Below are 21,057 nucleotides of genomic sequence, written 5' to 3' on the forward strand. Positions count from 1 at the left end.
AGTTCCTCAAGCAAGTTCTCCATGCAACTTGCATCTTGGTGGGCAGGAACAGATCATACACAGTTGAGAAATGCAGCACACCACACGCTCTCAAGTTGTGCTACGGTCCCTGCCTACCCCTGTGCCCCATGGGCATCATCACTGCTACCGTCCGGTTCTCCCTCACATCACACCGCTTCCCACCCCCAGGCCTCCGCACAAGTTGCTTCTGCTGCCTGAACTAATCATAATCGTAACAAGGAGGTTGGTGGTGATGACGTCAGCAAACATTTATGTAGCTCTTTAGAATGCTTCAGAAACTATCCTGAGCTTTTTATGTACATTAAATGACATAATCGAACCATTGTGAGGTAGGTACTATTTCTTTAAAAATTTAAAAAATATGTTTATTGATTATAGAGAGAAAGGAAGAGGGAGAGAGAGAAACATCGATTGGTTGCCTCCCCATAGTCACCCCAACCGAGGAGCGAACCCACAATCTAAGGACGTGCCCTGACCCGAAATCCAACCTCCAACCTTTTGGTGCATGGGACAAAGGTCCAACCACCTGGCCCACACCCACCAGGGCGGTACTATTTTTGATCCCACGGCACAATGAGGAAACTGAGGTACAAAGTGATTAAGTTACTTGTCTTGTTCTCAGGAGTTGGGCTGCATCACTGAACAACACAGACAAAGATGCCCGCCCTCATCCTGCTGGAGAAGGGAGACAGTGAAGAAAATACGTAAATTGGGTACGATTTGCTTCCTGGGGGAAATTCTACAGAGAATAATGTGGTGGGATGAGAAGGGCTGAAGGTCAGACAGGAATTTTAAGTCAAGAGGTACATTTTTTTTTAGTAAGGGAGACTCTAACGCCATGCTCTGGGCCTGCCTGCATCCCATACCCTACCCTGAGGGTCATTTTCCAGTTATTTCAAATTTCGATGTTTTTCTTCCGAAAGCAATTTGAATAGCTGGACCAATTTGGAAGGTTTTTTGGCAGTGGATTATGTTGCCATCAGCCCTTAACATGCCCTGGACATTTTTTTCCTCTTTACCTTAGAGCTTTCATTTTTTCCCATTTTCCAAGTTTTATTGAGGAATCATTGACATATGTCAATGTATAAGGTGCAGGCACATACAGTGTGCCTTAAATCACAAATCGAGCACAATGGCTTGATTCACCTATGTCGTGAAATGATGACCACAACAGGGTTAGCTAACCCCTGTCATCTTCTACAAAGATGATAACAAGAGAAGAAAAAACGTTCTTGTGAGGAGAACTCTTAGGATCTGCCCTCTTACCGGTGTTCCTTTGTGTCAAACAGCGGTGCTCACTATAATGACCATGTGCTATACCGCATCCCTAGTAACTATTTATCTCATAACTAGGAGTTTGTACCTCTGGCCATCCTGCTCCAATCGCCCCTCCCCCATACCTTGCCTCTGGTAGCCACAAATCTGATCTCTTTGTCTATGAGTTTGGGTGAGGATGAGAGTTTGTTTAAGTTAGATTCCACATAGAAGAGAGAGCATACAGTATTAATCTTTCTCTGTCTGCCTTACTTCAGTTAGCATAATGCCCTAAAGGTCCACCCATGTTGTCACGACTGGTTAGACTTTCGTTCTATGGCTGAACAATGGTCCACTGTATACACACTGTATACACAACTTCCTTAACCATTCCTTCACTGATGGATGCTTAGGGCGTTTCTGTATCTTTTTTTAAAGATTTTATTTATTTATCTTTAGAGGGGAGGGGAAGGAGAGAGGGAGAGAAATAACAATGTATGGTTGCTTCTCGTGTGTCCCCTGCTGGGAACTGGTTTGCAACCCAGGCATGTTCCCTGACGGGGAATCGAACCACGATCCTTTGGTTCGCAGGCCTGTGCTCAATCCACTGAGCTACACCATCCAGGGCTGTTTCTGTGTGTTGACTGCTGTGAACGTGGAATGATGATATCTTGTTAGTGTTCTCATTGGCTCTGGCTCCATCACCAGAAGTGGGATTGCTGGGTCATATGGTAGTTTCATTTTAAATTTTCTGAGGCACCTCCGTATCATTTTCCACAGTGGCTGCACAAATTTACAATCCCACCAACAGTGCATGAGGGCTCCCTTTTCTCCCCATCTAGGCCAAGAACTTCAGTTCTGAACGTTCATTTTAACCCTGTTGACTAAAGAAAACGCATTTTAATCCTTATACCCACGGGGCTAACTTAGCAGGAGTTATGCTAATAATTGTCTTATTAAAATGAATGAATTAATGAAACTACAAAGGATATCTCTTGGATATAATTCCAAAGGAAGGAGCCAGACTTAAATGACGACGAAAGCCAAGCAATGCTGAGGAAAAAGCTAGCAGAGCATGATGTACCCACAGGGGGGCAGCAGAGGGAGAGGGATGGGCGGTGGTGGGGCGCGGTGTGAAGCAAGCAGCAGTGGGATTTGAAAACAGCACTCCGGACCTGTGTTTGAGCAGCACAATCTCGATTACGGGCTCGACTTCCGGTCTCCGCATCCGGAATTCTGGAAATGCGTCCCTGGGTCGACACAGCTGTCCCACACTTGGAAGACAAGCACACTTGGCATCCTGGCTTTGAATTCATCCCTTTTATTGAAAAAGTCAATCGATAGTTATGTACCGATGCCTACTCTGTACTTAGAATTAGATGATCGATAACAGTTATTATTATTAATAATAAGAACAACAACAATAGCAAGTGTTCCTGGGACATCCACATCGTGCCAACACTTTTATTTCACCCAGTGGCCTCTGTCAGGGGGCGCTCTTCTTATCATCCTATGGTCAGGAAACTAAGCCTTGGAGAGGCTCAGCTTCCCAAGGTTATCCAGCGAATGAGCCAGGCTTCCAACCCAAGCTTCTGACCCCACAGGCCGGGCTGTGAACCTCTTTGCTGTGACCTGCTCTGTCCCAGCTTGTCAAGGTGAATAATATGACTCCTGGCCTCGAAGAGATCAGTTTAATGGAAGTAAAAGAGCTATGATGAGATCAGTGACATCGCCACGCCATGGGTGTGGCCATCAGTAAGAAGAGCACGTCCTAGAGTCACCGAAGTGACAGCCATTAATTCTGTGTCATGGGCATCCAGGAAGGGCCTCACTGAGAAGCTAGTGTTTTGGGTGAATGTAGAGGAGGGATTTTAAGGAGGGCGTTCCCTGCCTCACTACCCAGCCCCTAATATAGAGGCAGAAGAGAAGGAGGAGAAGGAAAAGAAGGAGGAGGAAGAGGAGGAGAGGAGAGGTCATTCAAAGTCCATCTGGGCGGGACTTGAGTCAGAAGAGGGACTTCAGTCAACCAAAGTGAGCCTCATATGTCTTGGGAAGATCTGGCTTTTCTCTTGTCGTCAAAGGTGAGCCACAGGCAGGCTTTCATTCAGCCAGGATATGCTCAGACCCGTGCAGCACAGAAAATGAGCTGGGGGGTGGGGGTAGAGGTTAGGAGAGGGAGAGCAGGTGGGAGGCAGTTTTTATAGCCCTGATTAGAGAGGCCGAAGGACTCCTCGAGGTCAGACTTGGTGGGCCCCCGGGACGAGGCGGCATCTCTGTGTATCAGCGTTAAGGAAGCCGAAGGCAGTGGGTGTCTGAGGGGAGTGAGGTGACCTTGGTTTTGAATGTGTTACCTAAGAAGAGCCTGTGGGACACCCAGGGACAGAAATCTGGAGGGAAGTTAGAAATGGAAACTTAAACTTTTCTCCTGCTGGGGTTAAAACTAATCATTAACTGAAGAGCTCTTGGCTAAACACACATAGGCTTGGCCCTGGGAGTAGAAAATTGGAGAGGAGGACGTGCATAACCCCAGGAGTCTGACATCTGGTGAAGGGAGGCAGAAAGCAAGGAGCTAAGTGCTCTTATTCGTGAGCATTGGCCGCCGTGCAATAGGAAGGAGAACCATAGACAGTCAGATGCACGGGCTTAAGGGAGGTTCCCCAGGGAGGCCCTTGGGCCATTTTTGCAAGGCACATCCGTGGGCTGATTAAGGAGGTGGTGGGCAGCAGTGATAACAGTAAAGGACACAGCAGGGAGGTGGCCCAGCATGTAAAAGCAAGAAACACTGAAATAGTAGGTGAATCTATCTGGGAATTGGGATTATTTTTCCAAGGGGCAGGCGAGTGGGATAACAAGAGACCAGGCCTGAGAGGCCATTAGCAGCCTGCTCAGAAAGTGCTTTACCTGCTAAGCCAAAGGCCGGAAGTGCTTCAGGGGAGAACAGAACCCATGAGACCAAAGATATTAGAGACCTTTGCTAGCTGTGCAACCTTCAGGACATCACTTAAACTCTCCCTGAGCCCAAGATGTGTGCGTCAGCAAAGAATTGTTCTTCTTTTATCTCTAATGCATACAAACTACATTGAAGCCACACCATGGGCTCTGAGACCACCCCATATTGAGAGGGAGGGCTGGGGGGATGGGAACAAGCCTTGAGATGGTCTCACTGAATTGAGATGCCAGCCAGCAGCCACTGGATGTCCATCACTGGATGTCTGTCATCCCCGCCCCCTTCTCTATCACTCACTGATTACACCCCTTTTCGCCCTGGCGCCCATATTGCTTCAGAAAATACGCGTGTGTGCCTTTGTCTAAACTCATTCAGAACCTTCCCCACCATTTAACAAGGCCGTTTGCTGCTGCTGGCATGATTGCTGTTTCTGGTTTTCTGCCAGGAGCACAGGAGGCACTGAATAAATGAATGTAAAAAGGCAAAACTATGGAAGAAAAGTATGAGAAGAGGATGGTGTTACTACCTCCCTGCCTCCCTGGGTCCCCATCTTTCCCCTTCCCTCTACCCGTCTCTCGCAGATGCGATGCACCCCACCGCGCACCTGGGCTCAGATCTCCTCTCTGCCGCTTACTCTTTTTTTTTAAATTGAGACATAATTGACATACCATATTATAGTAGTTTCAGGTGTACACCATAGTGATCTGATATTTATAGGCATTACAAGGTCTATCACCCTACAGAGTTGGCACAATATTATTGTGTATACACTCTATGCTTTATGTTATTTCTCCACCACTTGTTTATCTTATAACGAGAGGTTTGTGCCTCTTGATCCCCTTCACCCATTTCGCCCGCCCCTAGCCCCCTCTCCCCCGGCAGCTGTCGGTCTGATTTTGTTTGGTTTGGTTTGTTGGATTTTTTCTTTGTTTTTCAGATTCCACGTGTAAGTAAAACTGTACTGGATCTGCCTTTCTCCGCTGACCTGTTTCACGGAGCACGCATGCCCCCAAGTTTCAGCCACGCCGTCACACTCCACACTCGCTGCTCTCGCTCTCTGGCCAGCTGCCCTGGGCCGTTTCCTCCCTCTGGGGGCTCTAGTTTCCTTGTCTGTGTTCCAGGCAATCACACTTCACCTCTCAGAGCTGCTCTCCAGACTACAGGAGGCCAGGGGCCTGCTACCTTTGTTCCCGACTTCCTTCCCAGACCCGTAAATTCAGAACCGCTCAGAATCAGTTGCCCCTTAGAACTGCGCTGAGCGTGTGATTCCAGGATTTTCTATGCAAAGTACCTGAGGTCTAGTCTCTTTCCTCAGACTAATGACAGGGGAGAAGTAAACATCAACATAAGGTCCAGATCTGTATGGAAACAGATAATTCAACATAGAGCTTTTTTAAAAAATAGCGGTAACGAGAAAAACATTAGAAGCTGAGTAGGAAGAGAAAGGGGAATGCATTTGGGTCCCTGGAAACCTACCCCCAAAGGTTTCGGGCCTCGCTCACCCTTCTCACCCACGGAACGGAACAGCGCACCCTCACGTGCCGAGGGGCCTCCCCAGCCCATCTCAGAGCCTTGTATGAAACTACTGAAGACTCCCTTGAATGTCTGTGAAATTATAAAATACTCATGCAAATGGAAAGTGGGCTAAAGTGAACACCTGAGTGACCACACCATGATAATGACGCCTGGCTACCCGACCACGGGAACAGCCCCCTGAGCTGTTTCCGGCAAAACCTGTGACAGCTGTGCTGTGTCTCCATCTGGTGGACAAAGGATAATCTATGGGCTCTGAAATGACAAGAGGCTGAGCCGAGCCCAATGGGCGTGACACCACAGCCCACCACAAGTTGCATCTGTCATCAGCTAAAGGAAATCACTAATCACAGCGGCCACCATTAGACCCTACCCCTCTCTTTCAGTTCCGCCAGTGCCCAGCCAAGCAGGGGTCTTTCGTCACTCGTGCCTCCACCTGTGATGGGGAAATTTGCCCATCTGTCCCGTGGGACTTCTGTCTGGAGGCCGGTTCCCCGCACCAGACTCCCCACGGCACCTCCCTTTCCCGTGTCCCTGGCCACACAGCCCCTGGCAGACAGGAGCGCCGATTTAGGTTCTATTTTTATTTGACAAGAATAAAACATGCTGAAACAGGAAAAACGGGACGAGTACATCATTCGCATCTCGGAAACCAGCTCCAGTTGTCCACAATAAATAAATATTTAAACAGCGAGGAGTTCCTGACAGGCGCTAAGAGGTCCCCAGCACGTTCAGAGGTAGAGGCTGGCGGAGAGAGGGCGACGGGGCTGCCAGCTCCCGTTGAGTGTCTCAGGTCGAGGCAAATGAAAATTACAATAATAAATAACAGCAATAATACTAACAGTAAAAAAAAATAACATGCTCTGACAATGGTCACAAAACTAACAATACGTTATAACTTAAAAATAATTTTCTCCTGGAGGAGCTCACAGTGCAGCGAGAACAGGGTTGATTTTCCTGGGGTGCAAGGGGCCACCTGGTTTAGTCACCTCCCCAGCCCCAGCTCTGTACAGGTGCCACCTCAGAATGTGTGTTCAATGATGCCCTGAGGTGACAGGCAGGTTCTGATTTCCCCCAGTCCTGCTTTTCCAAGAAGCCCCTCTCCACGGCTCTACTCCCAGCTTCTGTGGTCTGTCCAAGGGTCAGCATGGTCCCTGCCCCATTTCCCCCAACAATCTGGTAAGTGCACCTCATGTCCACTGGAAGGAAACATAAGCCCCCCCTTCCATTCTGGGGTGCCTCTTTTTCCCTGTTCTCATACCCACACACAAAAATATTGGCTTGATTTAAACAGGACTTTCAGAAACTGTCAAGAGATGTGTTTCTTAAGATCCTTCTCCCTCTCTGCACACTGCCAGGTGTGAGAGCTGACTAGCCACTCACCAAGAGGTCCCACTCCTTGCTCCTCGGGGGCTCCACATTCAGGGGTGGAACCGAGCCGAGAGGGGGCACATCCCGGCAAGAGGCCCTCACCCAGGCCTGCTCACAAGTGGACGCTGCCACAAACACAGGGCCGGGGGCCACCAACAAGGTCACCAAGAGCACCAGGATTAATTTCACATGAGCAAGATGGCTTCTCTTCAGGGCTCTCTACTGTCTTGAAAAGGGACTCAGAGGCCAGTTTTTGAGGTATAAAAATCTCACTTGGGGCAAACATCACATCAGCTCCCTGGGCCCGAAAAGACTGTGAGGCTGGACAGAGGAGCGTGAACAAGTACAAGCTAAGGGGCCCTCAGGCAGCCCAGAGGCAGGGGAGGTGGACAGAATGGGAAGAGTCCATACCTGGGGCCCCCTCCTGTGCCCAGGACAGTCTGGGAGTCGGGAAAACAGGACGTGATCAGTCGACTGTTCAACAGGCAGAACACCTGACCCGACCCTTCCCTCTCATTTCTGAGTTTCCCTCTGTGTGCACATTTCCCAAACCCTTTGGGCCATTTCTTGCCCTGTAGGGAAGAACAAGAGCCAGTGACAACTCTTGCTCCACCATTCTTTCCCACAGAGAGCACCATGCAATGGCGATCTCCGGCCCTTATCCCCAAGTCCTGGGAGTTGGCGCAGGAGACCCTCTCGTGCGTGAAATTCAGTCCCACAGTAGCTGGAGGAGAGGCTGTTGCTTCCAAAACAAAACAGCTTTTCCCTTCACTGTCCTCTTGCTTGCTTTGCAGAACCTGCTTGCCACACAGGGGCAGCTGCCTCAGGGCTGGGTGACGGAACCTCTCTCCCCGGCTAGCTCCTCACTGCCACGAGGTTCAGGTGTGGAAGGGCTTTGCAGGGCTGCAGCCAGACGGAGAGGTGTTGGTGGACGAGGCTTGGGCAGCCAGGTCCCGGTAAGCAGTGGACTTCAGGAAGCGTGGATAGGAGTCTTTCTCCATCAGGGTCCGTGTCTTCCCCTGAGCCACATCGAAGCACGTGGCCGTGGCAGCCTGCAGGTTCGTCCTGGTCAGTTCCCTGGTCTCGTGGTCTATGTTCACCTGTGGGAAGGAGAGCAAGCACATGGGTGAGTGGGGGTGGGAGATGGAGGGCGTGGTGAGGGGCCCAGCAGGTGGAGGCAGAAAGGACTGGCAGACGGGGCAGTGCAAGGAGCCCTGGATTCTGAGCCAGGACCTTGGGGTCTCCTCAGTCCCTTATCAACTGGCTTTCAACTGTGGGCCTATCCCCACATCTGACCCACTGTCTGCCCTCGTACTTGTCAGAATTCTCAAGGCTATGTTAAGACTGTCTACAAGTGCAACCTCTTTTCATCCCTCCGTCTGTGACCTCCCTGGCTCCTGTCACCACCGCCTCGCTTCCAGATCAGTGTCAGGGCCTGCTAAAGGGTCTCCCCCTGTTCCCCTTGCCCCTGTGGTCTGCTCACCACGCGGCAGCCAGACTGGACCTTTCAAACCCCAAGTGAGCTTGGTAGCAGCTCTCTCGTCTTCCCGTGGCTCTCAGAGAAAAAGCCAACGTGTGTGCGAGGCCCACATGGCTATCTGGTTCCGCCCCTGGCCATCTGCCACCCGCCTGACCTCGTCCCCTATTCTCTCCCCCAGTCTCCCTGTTCCCACAGGTCCTCTTGCTGGTATGTGATGACGACATCGCTCTCTGGCCTTTGCACTTGCCCTTTCCTGTGTTAGGATGTTCTCTCCTCCCATAACTCTTTCAGTCTCTGTTCACGTGTCATCTTATCAGACAGCTCACCTCTCACTTCCCTTTATTAGGTGGAAATACCTCAGCTCCTTCCCTCCTTCCTCGGGGACTCCCTCTGTCCCCTGCGTTATGTTTATCAGAGGGTAGGTCACCCCCTAGCAAACGTTTGTTTGATTGGTTACTGGCATCTTCTCCCACTGCGATGGAGGCTTTGTTTTGCTCCCTGCTCTACTCCCAATAACTATAACAGGACCTGGCATGGAATTGGTGCTCAATAAATCTGCATGGAATAATGTGGAATAAATAAAAATGCTCAGAAAACAAAATAGAAACTGTGGCACAAAAGCAGAGCATTACTGTCATCTGTCCACTAGGTGGCCCCATGTTCTTTATCAAATGCAGGTGCCAGGCAGTGGAGGCCTGAGGGAAGGTGGCAGGTTCATTATCCAAAGACAGACCTGCCCACCTGAGGCAGGTCAGCCAGGGGAGACAGGCAGGTTACACAAGTTCCCTGACGACCTCTCCCCTGAGTTGTATACGTGTTTTGGGGCCTCTAAAGAGGGCTTCGTCTACAAGAGTGGGTATGGACAGAAGTCAACCCCTGCCAGCCCCTCCAGCCCCATCAGTGAGTCTGAGGGCAATGGCACCTAAGCCTGATTTTCCTAGGCTCCAGCCCATTCCCTCTCGTGCTAAACAAAGCCAATCTACTTGCCAAACTCAGTCCTTTGCCTGGTGGACCCCCCCACACCCTCGATTCTCAGTGGGGAAGGAGCAGGCAGGATCTGGAGGACCCAGGGCACATGTTCCGGCTCTGACCTCTTTCGGGGCTTCGCTGCAGATGAACTCCTCAAAGATCCTGTGAGCCCGGGAGGCCAGCTTGGCAGCTGACCGGATCTTCTTGAACTCCTCACAGGCCAGCCAGAACTCCAGGTTCTCCTCGCTGAACTCCGTCTTCAGGAAAGCATGAAAGGCAGCCACCCCATCTGGGTCAGAGGGAGAGAGGAAGAGACTGGTCAGACTGAGGAGCGGCAGGGAATCGCAGGAGAAAAGACAGCCATTGTAGTCAGTGGCTCTATTTTTAGAACGTAATTTTCCCAAACAAGGGTCGGCCTTTGTATTGTGAATAGAGGCTGACACACTAAGGGATCATTATTATTATTACTACTACTGTGATTTTTGCCCACGCCTCCTGCTTCCCTCTGGCTGGGTCCCAAGCACATGGGCACACATGTGCCAGCCACAGTCAGACGCAACAGGGTCCTACTTACTTCTACTGTTCAGCAGCAAGTCAAAGGACTCTCTCCATCCCAGCACATCTTCTGAGAAGTTTCTGCTAAAAAGGGGGGGGGGGGATAAGATTTTAATTCAAAGAAAACAAAATCAACACATTCATGCATTGCACAATTCCTAGCCAGAACTCTGATGGGAGTTGCACAATTCACAGAAAGTCTTGCTCCAGGATTATTGGAATTTGACTCCCCAAACTCTTGATTGGGGTTAGGGGTAACAGTGGTGTTTCCTGGAAAACAAGTAAGGAACCAGGAACCAAAGCCAGCCACTGTGTGCCTCTCAGTGAATCACTGTAAGACTGGCTCTTTGCTGTCCCAAATCCTTTCTTTTCCTCTGACTCTCCAAGCATCATTTTGTACACTTCTCCAAAGAAATAAGGGCCATGTGAATAAAGGTTATATTGACCCAGAATCCCAGAGCCCAGTGCAGCGCCTGGCACAGTGGATGTTCAATATGCAAGGGCCTCTAGGCGAGGTGCATGTTAATGGAAGTAGAGCCGTTGATGACAAACCTTAAGTGCTCTTGGACCCTGTCCTGGCCCTGGCCGCGTGTGTGATGACATCTCCAGGTCACTCAAGCCCTGGGTTAAATCTCTGATCCCACCCACCCAGTTGCCCATGAGCCAGGCAGCCATAGCAGACCAGCAAGAAGCCCCCCTGAAATCTCTGGGAAGGGGTCACCAAAGTCCACCCTAGAATATCCTAGTTTCTCCTTGTATTTTCCTTCTCATGGCTCCCATCCTATACCTGGCCCCGTCTCCTCTAGGGGCCCTAAGCTGGTCGGCAGGACTTACCCCTCTTTGCTGTGTTTGCTGTTCCACTCAAGCTTGCCGACACCCCCAGTATCAGAGCCCAGGTCCGATTTGTGGAGAAAGATCCCCAGGCGTGTCTTGAACTCTTTGGCTCTGGAAGACAAAGCAGGAACCATGTTAAGGATTCTCCATTTGCTCAGCCAGGGCACAGGGGTTTCTGGGGTCTCAGAAGAGAGGTCAGGCTGGCACCACCCCAATTCCAGCCTCAAGGGTTCCTGGGAACGCTTGGCTCTTCCCAGGGCCTAAACTTTGCTTCTCTCCTTAGTATCATGAAAGCCCCCAAACAATGAAAGCAATGTCTGACCCGTGCCTGCCTTACACATCCTGAGTTTACAGCACTTCAGACACTAAAGTCGCACTGCTCTCACCCTCTGGGCTTGTCACGAGTATTTCTGGGACTGTGTAGAAACTGACTCCTTGTCTTTACCTTTCCCCTCCCCACCATGAGCTCCAGCAAGGATTGGAAGCAGGTGGGTAGCTCTCTGGGAAGTGGGCACATTCCTAACCTGCGGACTTGGAAAACACCTCCCTGCCTTCCTAGGGCCGGAGGAGGCCATGCCCAGAGATCTGAGCTGTAGAATAAAAACCAAGGGCTTAAGAAACTGGGGGAGACGGTCCAGGTGATGCCAACGTGGTCTCAGCAGGTCACCTGAGAAGGACTGCCATTTATCGGAGGATAGGGAATGACAGTCCTGTTTTCCCTTCTCCTTTCCCTTGGTCCGGTGCTCCTCTGAGACTCCACGGGACACATCCGAGCGTGTGGCGCCAAGCCGACCTCAGCCTCTCCTTTCATGCAACCTACCCGGGGCCCCAAACCTGCCACCCCACTTCCTCCCGGCAGCTGGACAAGCTCCTCTTACCTCTCCAGGCAGGTGGTGGGGAAGGCGGACAGGGTCCGGCACATGGCTGCGGGTGCAGGGCAGCACGTCGTGGGGAGAATCGTGGCGGGCTCCAACCGGCACCGGGAGTGAGAGGAGGCAGAGGATCCGCGGCGACTGATTCTCGGCAGCTGATACGCGGTGGCTGATTCTCGTCCGCTCGGGCTGAGTTTATCCAGCTGCACGCGAGGAGCCCGCTATCCCGCGGCTTTTATTCCCTCGGAGGGGGCGGGGCCGACTGCTGGCCGCCCACCAATCCGAGAGCCGGACTGAGCGCCGCCGAGGCAGAGGCGGGGCCGGGGAGCCGAACTGGCTGACAGCCCAGCCCAGGGCTGCTCCCCAACCCGCGTGCAACCTTCACACTGTGGGGCACACGGGGCTGCCCTCCTCCTGGCAGACGCTGGCACGAGGAGGGAGAAACGGCAGGGAAGTCACACGAAGACGAGACGCACACACCCAGTTTAGCAGGAAAAGAATACCCCGCTGGCCTCTTGTACAATATAAGCTGGAAACCAACTCAGAGGTAGAGAAGGATTTGCGGAGTGGGGTGAGGGTCTGGGAGACACACACGGGGTCGATCGCAGCCTGAGCCTGTTTGGTCCTCAAATACAACCCCGGGCGGGACAGCATCGTGATTATACTGATCCCTAGCCATTTCCCGTGCTCCTGCCCGGATGGCCACGGGGCTAAGTAAGCCCTTTATCATCATCTCCTCATCGCCTCCATTTTAGACATGGGAAACGGAGTCAGAAAGTTAAAGAGACTTGCCTAACACCTGGAGTTGGAAATAGCAGACACACGGAGGAGGTGGGGACTTTGTTGAGCATCTACGTATCGGGCACTCCTACTAAGACTTAGGTTAAATAACTGCTCCAAGTTACACAGTTAAGTGTCACACCAGAATTCGAGTATGAATTTACTATGCATTTCTACTGACTTCCTCCCCAGAAAAAAAACCATAGGGTCTCACTGTCTTTGTAACCCATGAATGGCCCCGGGGAAAAGCAGCTGCCCTTTCAGCGTCCTAATCTCTGAGATAAATGTAGTGAATGTCCTTCCTGCCTCTCTCCTCATGCCCCCAAGGAGGCGCTACAGCACCCGCCCCCAAGGCCCCTCATTCCCTCTGGGATTGCTACGAAGAGGTTGCCTGGGAGGTTGCCAGTGTGGAGTAGAGCCAGACCCCAGTTTCAAATCATGGCCTTACCATTTACTGACGGAAGACTCCTTAACCTTAACCTGGGCACACTTCTTAACCTGTCCATGCCTCGTTTCCCTCGTCTCTTAAGATGAGAACATGAGACATATATTCCAAATGGTGGTTGGGAGGTGTCAGTAAGCTCCTTCTTAGATTCAGTTTCCCAGGAAACAGGAAATTCAATTCCTCTGAGGCAGAGAAGTGCTGGGGGGGAAGTTCTAAGAACCAAGAGGGCAGGAGGGAAGCTAGGCCGGCAGAGGGAGGAGGTGAATGCCAGAGAGGGACAGACAGCCCCTTGAAGCTGGCCCCCATTGAAGCAAGGGGGCAAATGCCCCCACACCACCCTTTCACTGGTGGCAGATGCCCCAAGAAATGGCTTTATATTAAACAAGGTGACGTCTCCCTCTGGCGAGGGTGACCCCTAGAGAAAGGCTGCACTGTGAACCTGTAGCAAACAACGCTCTGGGGGGCAGGGGATGAGGGCCTCGGTCCCAAAGAGGGAGTTTTAGGGGCATGCCACTGCACTGGCAACAACCTGTAAGCACAGAATCCAGCACGTGGTCAGCACTCAGTAAATGTAGGTGCTCCTTTTTACTGAACACAGGGATTGCTAGGCAATAAGGAAAAGCAGTGAATGAATTTAGTGAATTGTGTCTCTTGGAATTTAGGTTTTTATTTCATAAGGGGGCATCTAGGAGTTGCTATTGCTCGGCAAGGCCTGGGAGTAAAGGATCAGAACAAAGAGAAACAAGAAGAGGTTTTCTGTTTTGAGAGCTCAGTGAGAAAGCCAAGGAAAGCTGGTGGGGGGAGGTAAAGGGAAAAGGCAGAGTTGGGGGTGGGAGGGGGGCAGTAAGGCCTGCGAGGTGGTTCCGGAGGCATTGCTAGAGCAAAAGAGACCCGAATCAGAACCGCGGGGGCGCTTCAAGCAGATCCCCTCGTTAGCCAGGATCTGCAGAAGTTAAGCAAAACACATTGCCCTCTGAAGAGCCTCAGCTGAACCCTGCCCAGTCTCCCTGGGGGTTAGGGGGTTGGTTAGTTGCTATTATAACATATTATATTATATTATATTATATTATATTATATTATATTATATCATATCATATCTAGGAGCTCAACTCCTAGAGCTCGGGGGCACATATGGGGGCAGCTCGCACCTGGGCAGCACGGGGGCCACAGAAAGATTTAGGAATTCCTGAATCACAGAGGCACTTAGGCTTGTGGGGTTTGGAAACGTAAAAGTGGCTGGATGGTGATGACCAGAGAGTAATCACTTCCTGACCAGTGAGACAGACAGTCCTGGGGGCGAGTTTCCTGCCTGGGTTGTGACAGAATTATGGGTGCCCTCCCCTCCTGGGCAGGGGAAGTTGACTGAGTTCAGCCTGGGTGTAGGAAATGACAGTTCCCCTACCCTCCCCCAATTATCCTTCAGGGCACTGGGTGCAGCTCACTTTGAAGGCTGTACTATTCCTCCCTGTTTTCTTCTCCTCTTCCCTCCCTTCCTCCTCCCCTCTGGGCAGAGTTCTGACAGGGTGAGAGTGTGGGAGACCTGCTGGTCTCTACCCAACCTGGCCTGGGGACCCCTAGCCTCCGAGGCAGGGCAGTCTCAGCCAGTGGTACCCAAGGATACTAGGAACATGCTCGGTCTTCTATGTACGGCCTATAAGGCTCTAACCATCGGACTTCAGGTCCTTCTGCCTCACCTGAAAATGCAGCCAAACACAGCAGTCGGCAGGTTACACAGGTGCCACGCTGCCTATAACTACAACCCCCTGAAGGCCCCAGCCCTCCCTGTATAACTCATTTTAAAAGATACTTCCTATTAGAGCCCTGGCTGATGTAGCTTCGTGGATTGAGTGTCAGCCTGTGGCAAAGCAAGGGGTCGCTGGTTCGATGCCTAGTCAGGGCACATGCCTGGGTTGCAGGCCAGGTTCCCCGGTTAGGGGCATGTGAGAAACAACTACACTTTGATGTTCCTCTCGCTTTCTTTCTCCCTCCCTTCCCCTCTAAAAAGAAATAAATTCAATCTTTTTAAAAAAGATACTTCCAAGAAACCAATTTTATTCGCATATTGATAAATAACTTACATATAATGTAATGCAAAGATCTTAAGCCTCCGTTTGATGATTTCTGACGAGTGCGTGCACCCTCGTGACCACTACCCAGTGACACTGCGTCACGTGCCATCACTCGGGAAACCTGCTTCGTGACAGACACCTGCTCTTAGCGGCAGTTACTAGTCTGGGTCCTAGAATCACAAGGTCAGTGTTGACTCTTCTCGGCTGTTCTCCTTCTTTTTTAGGCCCAGCTCAAAAGTGCTTTCTCCTTCCGTCTTCAGCCCTGAGCGTCATGCCCAGTGCCATGTATAGTCTAGAAATGTTNTTTGATGTTCCTCTCGCTTTCTTTCTCCCTCCCTTCCCCTCTAAAAATAAATAAATTCAATCTTTTTTAAAAAGCTACTTCCAAGAAACCAATTTTATTCGCATATTGATAAATAACCTACATATAATGAAATGCAAAGATCTTAAGCCTCCATTTGATGATTTCTGACAAGTACATGCACCCTCGTGACCACTACCCAGTGACACTGCGTCACGTGCCATCACTCGGGAAACCTGCTTCGTGACAGACACCTGCTCTTAGCGGCAGTTACTAGTCTGGGTCCTAGAATCACAAGGTCAGTGTTGACTCTTCTCGGCTGTTCTCCTTCTTTTTTAGGCCCAGCTCAAAAGTGCTTTCTCCTTCCGTCTTCAGCCCTGAGCGTCGTGCCCAGTGCCATGTATAGTCTAGAAATGTTGGCCCGCCGGCTGGCCTCTGTTTCCACACAAATCATAATAACTAACAGTTACTGAACACTTACACTTTGTGCCAGGCTCTGTTTTTTCAAGTCTCACAACTGCCACATGAGATGGGTCCTTTCTTTTCCCCCTTTTACGTTTGAATAGACTGGGACACAGAGTGGTTAAGCAACTTGCCTGTGGTCACACAGCAGCCACAGGTCTAGCTGGCCTTTGGGCTCAGATAGTTCAACTCCAGAACCCATGTTCCTAAACATACGCCTTGCCAGCTGACCACAGCATTTTCCAGAACTCAGAATTTACCCCCTATGGAAAGAAGGAAGCATAGCTTGGGAAAGATTGGCAGGATGCTACAACTCATCCTTCTGTCCTCTGAAATTCTCCTTGCTGTGTCATCTCCCCACCCCCCCTTCCCTGCTCACCCCATTCCTCTCTTGCCGTTCACATTTTCCGCATTCTGTTTTGCCCTTGGCTGTGTGTCATCACCGGCCCTGGACTTTCTTGCTTCCTCTGTTCCGTGTGGATACAGTTCCGGCACATGGCTGTCTTCAAAGGCCCCTCGGTTAATACCTCCGCTTTGGTTTCTCTTCGCAGAAAACTCCAAGCTCAATGCTTTGCCGGCCGCCATTCCCCATCATCCCTCATCACTCACTGAGGACCTGGATCCCACCCAGAAGAAGCCCAGGAGCTTGTGAGGGAGGCAGAGCCTCCGCTCCCTTAGTCTTTGGGATGGTCAGGTCCTGGAGACCTTTGCTCCCCTCAGCCCCTGGTGCAGCCTGAGTGCTGGTAGACGGAGGCCCTGGTGCTTTGTGCTCTCTTGGTGGTTGAATGCTGGCTGTGGGTGGCTGTTCCCAGGCCTCATGCTCCATGTTTTGTGTTCTGCCGCACCCACGAGGGCTTGTCTGCCTGGCAGGGAGGGTCTGCCTTACCCCACCCCCTAAGTGGACTGACTGTCTGCCTGCCTCAGACTCCTGAACTCCTCCTAACTGCCCATGCGCAGGGTCCCCCGCAGTGTGCCTGTCCTAGGCTTCTCCCCAGCCTTGCATGGTGCCACCTCAGCGCTCACCTACAAACACCCTGGGTGTCCTATCAGTGCGCCCCCTGAAGTGCTAACAAAATCAAAGACAGTGAGTGAGCCCCTAATCCTGCCAATTCCAAAACAGGAGAACGAACTACCTGGGAACCTGGTTTCTAAACGTCTTCTTCCTCCTTCTCGCCCTCCCTCCCCACCCCCTCCCTCATCTGTCACAGATGTCGAAGGTCGAGTCTCTTACCTCCACTAAGACGTAGTGACAAAGTTGTTCGAAAACTGGATTTTTTCGTTCAATCATCAAGGGAGGCCCTGAAAAGCCACCTGGAAGGAAAGGTTAGAGGGAAGCAGGCGAGGCCTGGGATTTGCAAAGGACTGAAAGGGGATGTTGACAATCCCAGCGTCCAGCTCTGCCCTGGCAGAAGAGTGAGCATGTCTTCCTTCCAGAGCTGAAAAGTCAGGCGGGCCAGGTGGGCCTGTCCAGGCAGGAAATGCGCCCTGGGGGGGACCTAACAGATTGGGGAGGGTCCTGACCCACTCTCTGCCTCTACCACCTTCTCCAACGGGGCACCAGCAGCACTGATGTGCTGGTGATGTTGCAGAGCAAAGAGAGGCACCCGGCTTTCATGGCAGACTCTGTGATCAGCCTAGTGGGTGTGGCAGGAGCGACAGGGACATAGAACAGGTGGAGAAGAAATACCATTTTGCTCTCACATTGTGTGCACGTTTGTGGGGGGGGGCGGGAAACAGGAGCCTGGAAGACCCCCAAAGAGGAAAACCTCTACAAGCAGTAGTTGATGTCCCAGGACACCCACCCTCATTTCTCGGGAAACCTCAGCACATCGGAGCACCCCTCGCTCCGGGGACACTGGGGAGCTGCCTCTGAGGTGTGGGTGCTCACTCAGGCAGGCCTGGAACCCTGAATCTTGGAGCCTAGCGCAGTGGCACATTTCAGGTAGTCGTAAAATGCCAAGTGAGGAGTGAAGGAACGTATCCACTCCAGAGGGTGGCTGTCTCTGGAGAGTCCCTGCCAACCCCGCCTCCCCAGGAGCCTTGAGATCACAGACACTTCAGACAACTTTCTGGAAATGGGGTGAAGACAGGCTGGATGACTCAGTGGAACTTATTATGCACCTCCCGAACACGTCCCCTGCTGTGGCTTGCGGAGTCCCCCAGTACAGGCAAAACGGCACAAAGGCATGGGGGTTCTGGCAGGTGTCAATGGTTCCAGGGCCCGGCTCAGACTGGGCACAGGACACCAAACACACGGGGACCCTGTGCCATCTTGACCTGCCTCTCTGAAGGCCTTCAGTAAGGAAAGCCCCCAGCACACCTCGCACCCTTCCCCCCAGCTCCCTGGTTAGTACAGGGAGGCCTGTGCTAGGCAGAAGCTGTGGGCAGACCTGAGCCCTGTGTTTGGTAGTAAAAACAAATTTCTGTAGGCTGCAGCTGGTTAACACGTAGCCCTGCTCTCAACCCTGTCTTGGAGGAAGAGAAACAGCCTTTGTGGGTCCCCCCCATGATCCAGCATCACCCAGCACCACCCCTACAGATGGGGGTGGGCAGCAGTGAGGGTAAGTGGTCCACCCGCAGTGACACACCCTGTAACTAGACACGCCAGGACTGGAACCCAGCTCCATCTAGCAGGTCTGAACCCAGGGCTACTCAGTGCCCTGCCCTCTGGGCCCTGAGCTGCTCTCACACTGGCCCCGGCCACTATATCAGGCCCTTTCTCCACACTGTCCTAGTTAGGGTGTCTAGCTGCTTACACAGCCACCGATGAGACATGAGGGCCACAGGAGCACAAGCCCCAGCACGTGAACGTCACACACACGTGCAGAGATGTCAGTTAGAGGAGGGGCTTTTGCCACCCCCTGGCAGTTAGGACCTGCCCTGCATGCAGCCCTCTCCCCCTCCTCTGAGTGACCATCCATAAGCCCTCTGTCCACAGGGAGAGTGAGGAATGGTGAGGGGGAGGCAATGCAGGGGCGTCAGAGGAAAAGTAGGTTTTGTAGGAAAAACAGGGGAGGCTCGACAAAGCCCCAACACTAGCTGTGAGTCCCCTGCGCTCAGTTGTGTGGAAACGTGTCCCTCTCAGTGTGCTTGCAAGGCCTGAGCAGAGGGAGAAACGTGGTTTGATGTGTGAGCAGCTGGAGGCTGGGCTGGCGGAGGTGGGTGGGAGGGAGCACTGGGAACAGGTGGTCCTCTCACAAGCTCCCAGGCCATCAGCCCCTGACACAGCAGCTGTCCCAGAAACAGGCCCAGGGGGACAAAGGGGAGAACACAGTGGGAGGTGTGAGATGTTTTGCAGAGAAAGAAATGAGCTCTTCCTAATGGGCTCCACACACCCAAACACAGGGAGACACGCGGTGAGCTGTGTGACTGAGCCCCAGTGAGCACTCCCTCCCCACCCTGCCTGCTGGCTGTGCTGCTGCGAGTGAGATCCAGGGGGAGCCTGCTGGTTCCAAGCCCCTGGACTTCCTGACCCCCCCCCCCTCACTGCACTCAGAGCGATGTCACATTGAGTGGGCATTTTCTGGGCTACATGGTGCATATTCCAGTTCTCATCCATTTCACCCTCACACTGACCTCAGGAGAAGGTACTCTGAGTGTTGTTGTTTTACCCACTGGGAAACCAAGGCAGGGACAGAAGGCAGAGCTGTGATTTGATACTGCACACCTGACTCCAGCGTCCAGGTAGTGAGCCACTCACTCCAGAGTGGTGGAAACCTCTTTCCTGCCCTGGGTTCCCCAGTGCTCTCATCCCCAGCTCCAAGAGGACTGGGGAATGGAGGCTTTGCTTTCTCATAGATTTCAATCTGGGCTTCACGTGCTGGGAGGGGCCACAGAGAGTTCCTGGGGGGGGGGGCGGGGAAGAAGGACTGTCAGCTTTCAAAGTGCAGTTTGTGGAAGGCCAGCCGAGTCACTCTCAACAACTCATGACCCTGGGGTCTGTGCTCTTCGTGGAGAAGTGTCCCCCCTCTCCAAGAATGGCACCTTCACTGACTCAGCAGTCACAAGGTCCCATGCTGGAGTTCAGAATTGCACACCTAAGGGCTCATTTAGTGGTTGCTGCCGTCCTGCCAGGGGGGCCCACCACACTCTGGCTCTTCTCCCACCTCTGTGGCTGCTCCCCTCATCTTCTATCTGTCTTTTCAGTGTAGCTGCTGCCCTGGGCTGTGGCCTTGACCTACCTCTCTTCTCGTACTAGAGTCTCTACCAGGATAAGGGCTACTGCTTCCACCTGTCTGTATGATGATGACACCCCCACCCCCCGAAACCTATCTCTCTGACCCCTGCTAAAATTCAAGGCCCATCTTTCCACCATTAGGTGTCTTCATACTTAACTTGTCCAAAACGAATTCAGTACCTGGTACATGCCACCACGCTTGACTAAATTAATGTCATTAATTAATTCCGTTGCTTTTAGAAGAAATCTCATTCATGGTCAATGATTCCTCACTTCTATTCCTCCTGTTTCCAAATAGCCTCCAAGTCCTCTTTACTCTCATTTGTTGCAATTTTATGTTTAGCAACTCTCTCTTCCACCCATTGTGAACCTGCAAAAAAAAAAAAAAAAAACCAGCACAGTAGCTGCACACAGTAGGCACTCAGTCACTGACTATTTGCATACATGAATGTCTTCTCCTGTAAGGTTGAACTTGAGGAACAAGAAGCCCAAGCAGCAGGGAGCCACCACACTTCCTTCTGCATAAGACAGATGCTCATTCTCCCTGAGACAGATGCCCAGGAGCGCGGGGAAGCTACCGTGAAATGGGGGGGAGGTAACGACACATGGCGGAACTTCTTCCTGAATAGCAGAACAGAACTTAAAACTCACAGGATCTAGCCTCTGCGACTGGTTCTATGACCAACGAGCTGTGTGACCCACGGCCGTCACCAGCCTCCCTTGTGCCCCAATGTTTTCTCACTGGCAAACAAGAAGTAATAACAAGGCTGTCTGACCCAACAAATGGGTTGGGGGGGAGGGGGGAATGTGTGAGTGTGCTCTGGGATGTCCAAGACTCACACAAACAATGCAGGGCTATCCTCACTTCTGTTAGGAAAAGGAGCCAGGCTAGGTCCAGCTCATGGCCAGTGAAGAATTCTGAGTCACGCAGTTTGAGGCTGGGGGTGGGGAGGGGGCGGTGCTTCGTCTCCCTGGAGGGTGGGAATT

General features: G+C 51.9%; 1 protein-coding gene across 2 annotated transcripts; it reads right to left on the reverse strand.

The window, feature by feature from the left end:
* Positions 1–6,320: 6,320 nt before the first annotated feature.
* RGS16 (regulator of G protein signaling 16) lies at positions 6,321–20,004 on the reverse strand. 2 transcript variants are annotated; one of them, XM_037035065.1, is made up of 6 exons: positions 20,000–20,004; positions 11,843–12,011; positions 10,965–11,075; positions 10,150–10,214; positions 9,698–9,864; positions 6,321–8,226 (listed from the first exon to the last, which is right to left on the reverse strand). In XM_037035065.1, exons 2-6 carry the CDS (start codon positions 11,884–11,886, stop codon positions 8,005–8,007), a joined length of 609 nt encoding a protein of 202 aa, XP_036890960.1. In that variant the 5' UTR covers positions 11,887–12,011; positions 20,000–20,004; the 3' UTR covers positions 6,321–8,004. The 2 variants fall into 2 exon arrangements, with proteins under 2 accessions (XP_036890960.1, XP_036890961.1); XM_037035066.1 differs by lacking the exon at positions 20,000–20,004 and having other exon boundaries at positions 10,150–10,211; positions 11,843–12,059.
* Positions 20,005–21,057: the final 1,053 nt, after the last annotated feature.

This window comes from Sturnira hondurensis, unplaced genomic scaffold (genome assembly GCF_014824575.4).
Source record: "Sturnira hondurensis isolate 20B ecotype Veracruz unplaced genomic scaffold, ASM1482457v3 Scaffold0022215, whole genome shotgun sequence".
Classification (NCBI taxonomy): domain Eukaryota; kingdom Metazoa; phylum Chordata; class Mammalia; order Chiroptera; family Phyllostomidae; genus Sturnira; species Sturnira hondurensis.